The sequence below is a fragment of the Lissotriton vulgaris genome, chromosome 5 (genome assembly GCF_964263255.1).
Source record: "Lissotriton vulgaris chromosome 5, aLisVul1.2, whole genome shotgun sequence".
Classification (NCBI taxonomy): Eukaryota; Metazoa; Chordata; class Amphibia; order Caudata; family Salamandridae; genus Lissotriton; species Lissotriton vulgaris.
The window spans coordinates 1,357,742,891-1,357,751,564 of NC_141693.1; the positions used below are offsets into that span (position 1 = coordinate 1,357,742,891).

Genomic DNA, 8,674 nt, shown 5'->3' on the forward strand with positions numbered 1-8,674 from the left:
ATAGAAAACTTATTACAATCACCAGAAAACCTTTCTGGTGGAGCTAAAGGAGTAGGAACAGGCGTAACTACCTGAATTTGAGTAGGAATTCCTGACTCAGAAGATGAACCCTGAAAAGTTGCAGGAGTCAAAACAGGCTTACGCTGTATTGATTCTTGCAAAGCTGACATATCCCTACGTAAAGATGTGTTTTCATCTTTAAGATCCTTTAAAATTGCTGGATTGTCCTGTAAAGTTATTTGGTCCATTGCGTCTGGGCGAAAATATATCCGTGGGCTTTGCCTTCTGTCAAAAGCCAAACTACGTCGTCCCTTACCTTGAGCTGAGCCGAAGTTCCAAGACGACGTAGCAGTTTTCGCAGAGACGCAAGGGACCAACTTCCCAGAAATCTAACTAATAAACTTGCTGATTCTAAATTAACAGCTAAGAATAAAACTAGACTTTTGGGAGGAGGGCCGGTACTGGACGTGATGAGGTGAAGGAGGAATCTTGCTGTCGACCTGCAGAACAACAAGCAATTGGAATTTACTATTGACTCTTAGCGAACTCCCTGGGACCCCAGTTACCTCCCTTTACCCTGAACTACTCAGTCCCTTTGAACCTTCACAGTTTAGACTCCTACCTGCGATCAGATGATTCTGTCCTTCGTCCAGTATTTCTTTTTTTTCTTGGATGAGATGGCAAGTCGTGAAGGAGAGATGTGAAGTAGTGAAGAAGTCCCTTAAAGAATCGTTATGGTGTCACGCTTCAAGATACTAAAGAAAACAAAAGAGTGTCTTACAAATGTTCCACTAACTAGTTCTTCTAAATTCCCCTTTTACCTTTTGACTTACTTGAAAATAGGATGACTCTAGTTGAAAAAATTGGATTCCTTACTCTCTTGTGCTCAAACCTGTTGTAACACAATAAAGAAGATACACCTGCACACTTTCAACTAACTCCCCAAGAAGGACTAGTGATTACAAAAATATCATCTTACATTACAATATTCTCCTTGCAATGCTTCCAAACCTTGGTCCTAGATTGTATTTACAAAATCAAGTCTCTTGCATAAGAACACAATTTTAAAATGCCACGAATATTTCCAAAATCAAGTCTCTTGCATAATAACACACTTTAAAAATGCCACAAATATTTCCAGAATATAAGTCTTCAAAGTTCCGAAGAAATCAGGTGAGTTTTGAACTAAGTTCTGTCTTTCTTGCGAAGGGCGCCTTTAATTTAAAATATCTGATTGTACTTAGCTTGTGTCTTTCCTTTTGCAGGTCTTGCCTTCAAATTCTAAAGCTGAAATCCGGTCGAAGGGAGTGGCAAGTGTTGAATTCTTCTTCTGTGCTGAGAGCCTCCAAGCGCGATCCTTCCTGCTCCCGAGGCAGAAGGCAAAGCGCTTTCCAGAAACTTGGGTGCGGTTTAAGTAGCAAACCGCACCCAGAATTACGTGCGCACGCACGCGTCTGAACAGCTGAGAGCCGAACGCGGCTCAAAGGAAACAAGGCTTCTTTCGTCCCTGACATTGTGTGTTCATTCTATTTTGTGCTCATGAATTTGCTTTAAACACAGGCACAATTACAACAATAAAGCTGGCTAGTTAACAAGAAACACCAAGAGGGCAAATCTTTCGTGTTTAAACCAAATGCTATCAGACAAAGTACATAATCACAATACAGTAATTCACAACAATCACTAAAACACTACTAATGAGGTGCTGGTGCACGGGAAAGGGGTGGGTTTTTTGTAAACAGTTACTCTCTGGCTTTCCTTAGTCTGGGGGTCGAGGAGACTCATGACACTGGGAGCCAATGTAGCTGTTTAATATGGGGAGAGATATGAGATGAAATTGTACACGTCTAATCAATTTTGCAGCCACATTCTGTACCATCTGCAGTCTTCCGACTAGGTACGCAGGCAGGCAGAGGCAGAGGGCATTAGCATAGTCAAGCCTGGATGTCACTGTGGCATGGACTATGGTTCTACGACACTCCTCCGGTAGCAGGAGTAAGAATGTTCTCAGATGTCTCAACTTGCTAAGACAAGAGGCTGTAACCTGCCGAACTTGGGCCGAGAACGAGAGATCTCCACCCCACTGCACTCCCAAATTATTTACCATGGTTGCTGGGGTGGGCTGTTAGCCTATTTCAGCCATCAACCAAATGTCACTACCCCAATCATGGCGGCCTGGAGTCTCTTTACCAGAATTTGATGGGTGTGGTAAATTCTAATTACCGGTGCTTAATTTCTATGCGATAAAATCAATAAGAATAACTCATAATAAATAAGAGGCAAAATCCGTGGTATTTGGGGTTTCTCAAAAGGGTTTTATTCCTATAAAAGGAATTGGGTGATTAGCATATTGGCTCGAGCCAAGGTGGCATACCATTCCGTCACCACATAGGTTCGGGAAGGGACAGACTGACAGAGTCAATGGTAATATGCGAATATGCAAGTATGCGACAATACATTATTGACAGGCATTCATATATATAGTCAATGCATTACAGTAAAGGCATATGCAGGAGGCGTAACAGCTGAGAAGAGAGATAAGAATGCATGTACGTAATACAAAAGGCGTTACAATAGGCGTGCATGAAGGCGTGAACAAGAACGTCATTTAACATGATGTCACAGATAGGCGGATCCATGAGTGAATCCGGCAGTGTCAGCAGAAATACCTGGCAGAGATGCGCGCGCAGCAGAATGACGTGTAATGTACGTGTAACTTGAGGGGTGAAGGGGAACTTGACATTTAGCCCTACAAGTGTAGACGGATGTCTGGATGTCAGATCAACCTAATCCCAAATCGTATCTAATATCTCATGTTTAAGGAACTGTATTATCTGGAGGGAAAAGGTCTCTCGGACAAGAGGCTATTCTATACTGGCTGTGAGTGCGTGTATGAGCGTCTACATGTCTGCATGAGACGCGAGGGGTGCGAGGGAGGGCATGGGCCTACCATGGAAACAGAGTCATGAATTACTTGCATAGAGACAGTGAGGCCAGGCCCTTTGCTCTGCAGCTGGAAGGATGTTGACATGAATCTACCAGACAGGAATGTATTTTCGAGGAGTGGAGCAGATAATTCGAAGGTTGAATACAGTCTTGGCAGGCAACGGTATGAGCCGAGCACCGTTAGCCGCGCAAGGAGTAAGGCAGGGGTCTCTGGCACAGAGGTAGCCTGGGCTGAGGTTTTCAGAGTCAGAAGGCAGGAAAAAGAGGCTCGATGGCAGAATTCAGGCCTACTTTGCCAGAGCTGAAAAACGTGTAAGGTATACCACAAAAAGACGTTGGCATAGCATATTTAGAAACTGAATATTCAATCCGTTCATGGCGGATCTGAAAGAGAACATGTTGACGTTGGACGCAAATGTATTTGCGTCTTCATAGCTAGCACAGGAGGGAAGTTACATGCACTTCAAGCTAGTACATGGAGTCGGTGGGGTCTAAGATAGGGGACACAATCGATCATAAAATTTATATTACCTCATTCCCTCCTTGTCCCCTACGGACCCTTCATGATATATCGATCTGCATGAATCGATCAATCTGTTCATGTAACATCATTTGCTCTTCTTTCTTCTTTTGACGTTTTGAATGGGAATTTGAATGCGTAATACATGATGTGGCGCACAAGCCGCAAATCGCCGGCCCACATTGTAGACACAGGCAGCAACTGAACACTATGAGAAGGCCAATGCCTAGGAAGGATAGGATCTTCCATCCCCAAGCGGTTAACATTGTCCAGAACCAACCGGACCAAGTCCAGGTGCCTGGATTCTGATGTATCAGACTTGCAATTTTATGGAGACGTGTTATAGCTTTATATACCGTTGGCGCGTTTTCTGGAATGAAAACACAGCAACTTGACCCGATGACCTTACAGGCTCCACCCCTATCAGCTAGGATGACGTCAATAACGAGACGATTTTGAAGAACAACAACCCGCATGGCGGACTGCTCCTCTGTTAAGTTACCTAAAGCGGAGGTAGTTTCGTTCACTACTGCTTCAAGGGTTCTAGTTAATTTGCGTATCAGTTTACTATTAAAAACAGCACCTAAGTAGGGGAAGAAATCTTTATTGAAGTCTGTGTATTGCTCCCATGCCGTTTCGGTGTAATCGACAATCGGGAGGTCTCTTCGGAGTCTATTGTTTACTAGATTGGTATTTCTGTGATAATCAGGAGGAGCTAGGAAAACAGGTGGCAGAAGGAATGCAATGTAACAGGTACCATCCCAATCTGGAGGCAAACGTATGTATGCGATATGTCCACAAACAAAGTAGGAATGACGTGTAGCTCTAAACGTGGATTTGCCTTGATCACTGAATTCGATCACAGTAGTACATTTACTATGACCTAAGTGTATGGAACCATTCTTTCGGATACATAATTCACCTTTGACTGGTAACACTGACATGGCAGGCAATACTGGTGCAGTTTCGGATTCAACGGTAAGAATCATGAGGTTAATTGTGTAATTACCCAATCCATATACTTCATTTTCTAGATCACTTCCTGTTCTAGCGGGGAGTCCCTTCTTGTCAGGGTAACAGACTTTAAGTAGAACTGAGTTCAGGTTTCCCCAAACCCAATTCCCATCGTAAACAGCAATGTCGGAATCTAAGGAATTAATCAATCTAAACCATGCCCCACAGGAGCCATTGTGAGTGAACGGGTACGGAAAAAGGGGCAGAACTCCCTTGTATTTCTGGTAGGGAGGGAGTCGGCCACATATCCAACAGTTTGTAGCATTGTTAGTCTGATGGGAGTGATGTAACATACTAATGAATGTGTTGTTGCGCAGCGCAAGTCTGTAAGAAAGTTCGTGTGGAGGTAACTCGCTAAAGGAATGTTCGGCAGTGACGTTATAAGCAGATTGTACATGCTTGAAAATAGGGTAGTAGTGGTGCAGCAAGATACTAGCAGCAATAATCAGAAGACTTAGAAAAAACATGATTAATAATGTCACTATACAGTGACTACGGAGTGATTTACAATATGCACGTTTCTTGAGTATTCTCTGTCTATCTCTCTCTCTATCTCGATCTAGGGGATACATGTCAGAAACTAATTTAACCGATTCACCTAGGGGAGGACTTAAACAATTAAACTGTCTGACTTGCTAGATCGTAATTTCAGTCTATATTCTTCAGGGGCTGTTTTCTCAACCAAAGGGAGTTTCGAGTCAGTTTGTGTAGGAGGACAGGGCTTAGAGTCCAAGTCCGAAGGGAGTCCGTGGAACTTTTTTACGTGGCTGGAATGCAGCCACCCCTTCCTGCCCTCTACTTTGACGGCTGTCCTCGTTGTTGGAAGAACCAATTTCGGGGTTTGCCAGCGGGGCTCCAACGGGCTTCTCCGATCAAAGTTGCGCACGAAGACATAATCCCCCGGGACCACCTCGTGGGGCTTCACATCGGTGTTGTCGGGAAAGGCCGCAGCTACCTGTGAACGACAAGATTGTAGTGCAGACATCAAGGAGGCAAGGTAATCGGTCAGCATAATACAGTCAACATCTGTAATTTTTCGCGGAATAGGCGTCCCCCACATATTCGGAGGCCTGCCAAAGACCACCTCATACGGGGATAGCCCGGTTCGAGAATGTGCAACCATCCTCATATAGAAGAGGGCTACCGGTAAAGCGACTATCCAATCAACGCCCTTCTCTCTACAGATCTTGGAAAGTCGGATTTTCAGGGTCTGGTTATGGCGCTCCACGAGACCTGCTGCCTCGGGATGCCGGACACAGTGGAACTTCCACTGATAGCCTAGCAGAAGTGTAATGTGTTTCACAAGCTCGGATGAGAATGGCTGACCATTATCTGAGTACACGATACGGGGCAAACCGTACCGCGGGAAGAACTCGCGAACCAGTTGCTTGGCTGTGGTCGGAGCAGTATAATCTGGAACTGGGTATGCTTCTGTCCATCGGGAAAGTGCACATACGACTACGAGGACATACTTGAATCCTCGGCAGCGGTCCATCTGGATATAATCCATCTGGAGAACTTCAAAAGGGTGATCGGGAGGCTGAAATCCACCTTGCTCTACAGGGATGCTTTTACCTGGATTAAACTGACAACAAATCATGCAAGTACGCACTTTTTGTTTGGCTGCTGCTCGTAAGTTTTTATTGTACCATATGTGTTGAATGCTATCTAGCATTGCCTTTTCTCCTAGGTGTGCTGGACTATGTACTGTGTTAATGATGACCTGAACCATAGAGTCGGGGAGAAACCATGTAGATTTTCCCTTCGTCATCCATCCCTGATCTGTTTGGATCCCTCCTAGTTCAGTCCACTTCTTGATTTCGTCTGGTGTGGCATGCGTCTGTATGTCAATTACATCATGGGCGGGATCCCTGACTGTCATGCAGTGTGATGATGTCGGAACTATTGTCTTTGTCAAGTCGGTTGCATGCATTCGATTCTGAGCGGTTTGCTTAGCTGTTCGGTCTGCCAGGTCGTTACCCTGGGAGATCGTGTCGGTAACCTTTGTATGTGCTTTACATTTCATGATAGAGATTGCAGTGGGTAGATGTATTGCATCTAACAACGCTTGAATAAGGGGACCGTGTTGTATGTTGGCACCGTGAGAAGTTAAGTAACCTCTCTCTCGCCAGAGGACTCCAAAGTCGTGAACGACTCCGAATGCATAACGTGAATCAGTGTATATGTTAACTCTCTTATTTTTGGCTTGAATACAGGCTTGTGTCAGAGCGATGAGCTCTGCTGCTTGAGCTGACAGGGTGTTGATGCAATTTGTTTCTATGATTTCGGTGTCTGTAGTGACTGCGTAGGCTGCCACTAATTCTCCTGTACCTGTTCTCATACATGAACCATCCACATAAAGTGTCAGGTCTGGATCTGATAATGGAACATCTGTCAAGTCTTGTCTGGGTTTTGTTGTAATCGTAATGACTTCAATACAATCATGTGCCAATGGATCTACTCCATTTAATGGCAACAGTGTGGCGGGATTTAATGTGCTGCAGCGTCTGATTTCTATGTGTGGTTGAAACAATGTCAATTCATAACCTGTCAGTCTTGCTATGGTCAGATGTTGGGTCTGTGTACGATTTAAAAGGACTTCCACGGAATGTGGAACTTGTACTGTCAATTGATGCCCTAATACTATGGCATCGCTCTGTCTAATTGCTAAAGCTGTCGCTGCAACTGATTTCAAACACGCAGGTAAAGCCTGGGCTACTGGATCTAATGTGCTAGAAAAGTAAGCACACGGTTTGTGTGAACCTGCTTGTTCCTGAGTGAGGACTGACAAGGCAGTACCCTCACGTTCTGTGACAAAAAGTGTAAAAGGTTTACTGTAACATGGTGTTGCTAAAACTGGTGCTTGGCATAAGGCTTTCTTTAAGTTTTCAAAAGCTTGTGTATGTTCCTGAGTCCATGGGAGGACAGTCGATGTCGCTGCCTCCTGAGTTGTCCACTGGATGAGTGGCTTTGCTAGAAATGCATATTGGGGAATCCATTGTCTGCAGTACGAGGTGAGGCCTATGAAAGCCCGCACCTCCTTTTGTGTTTTTGGTGGTGACATGTTTACAATTAACTGGATGCGATCTGGAGTGAGCTGTCTCCCCACTTTGGACAGCAAGTGACCCAGGTACACAACTTGCTGAACACAGAATTGGAGCTTTGAAGGGGACACCTTGTGCCCCTTGTCGGCCAGGAAATTCAGAACTGTCAGTGATGCATTTTCACATTCGGGTTCACTTCGTGCGGTGATCAGCAGATCATCGACATACTGGAGTAGGGCAGTGTTAACTGGCATGTGAATACTGTCGAGTTGTCTTTTCAGTGCTTGACTATAGATGCTGGGGCTTTCTGTGAATCCTTGAGGTGCGCGTGCAAATTTGAAAGATCGTCCATTTAAACTGAATCCGAACAAGTATTGGCTTTCTGGATCAATTGGGACACTGAAGAAGGCGTTCTTGAGGTCAATTACAGTAAAGAACGTCGCTTCTGAATCAATAGCTGTCAGTAATGAAGAGATATCTGGGACCACAGGATACTGTGGTACAATGCATTTATTCAATTCGCGCAGATCAATAACTAATCGATAAACAGGTGGTGCATTTGGGTCAGTACGTTTAAGAACTGGGATGATAGGAGAATTACATACATTGGAGTCGGTTTCAACAACCACTCCTTGTGCAATGAGCTCGTCAATAATTCTCAGTAAAGCCACTACAGCATCTGGAGGTAACTTGTATTGTCGAATTCGTGGTAGTACCACTCCTGCTTTGAGTGTGACTCGATATGGTGTAAGATGCATACAACCTACATCAGTGGGGCCTTGTGCCCACAAGTGTGCAGGTACATTCTGTAACCGGGGATCCATGTCTCTTAATACATAATGGCCTTTAAAATCTCGCAAAAATAAGCGTACCCCTTCCGGAGAACAGCATATAATAGCTCCTAGAGCTTTCAGTGTCTTTATTCCTAATAAGTTTTCTGGGCACGATTTTGTGAGCAATAAATCTGTAGTCCGTGTCAGAGGACCGACTGCAAGGGGAAGTGGCTGTGATACTTCATTAATAATAGGCTTTCCTGAAAATCCAAGGGAAACATTCTGTGAGCCTGAGAGGGGTGCCCCTGGAACCTCATTGTGACTGATTGTGGTCCTGCTTGCCCCCGTGTCAATCAAAAACTTTCTGTCTTTTCCTA

The 8,674-nt window shown here is 44.6% G+C and overlaps 1 protein-coding gene across 1 annotated transcript in view; it reads left to right on the top strand.

The window, feature by feature from the left end:
• LOC147712594 (uncharacterized) overlaps nucleotides 1-1,418 on the top strand; it is a 49,415-nt gene extending 47,997 nt beyond the window's left edge. Inside the window, exon 5 of the mRNA XM_086919668.1 lies at nucleotides 1,266-1,418. Within this exon, the coding sequence (XP_086775794.1) occupies nucleotides 1,266-1,418 (153 nt within the window). The remainder of the gene's footprint in view (nucleotides 1-1,265) is intronic.
• The last annotated feature ends 7,256 nt before the right edge of the window (nucleotides 1,419-8,674 follow it).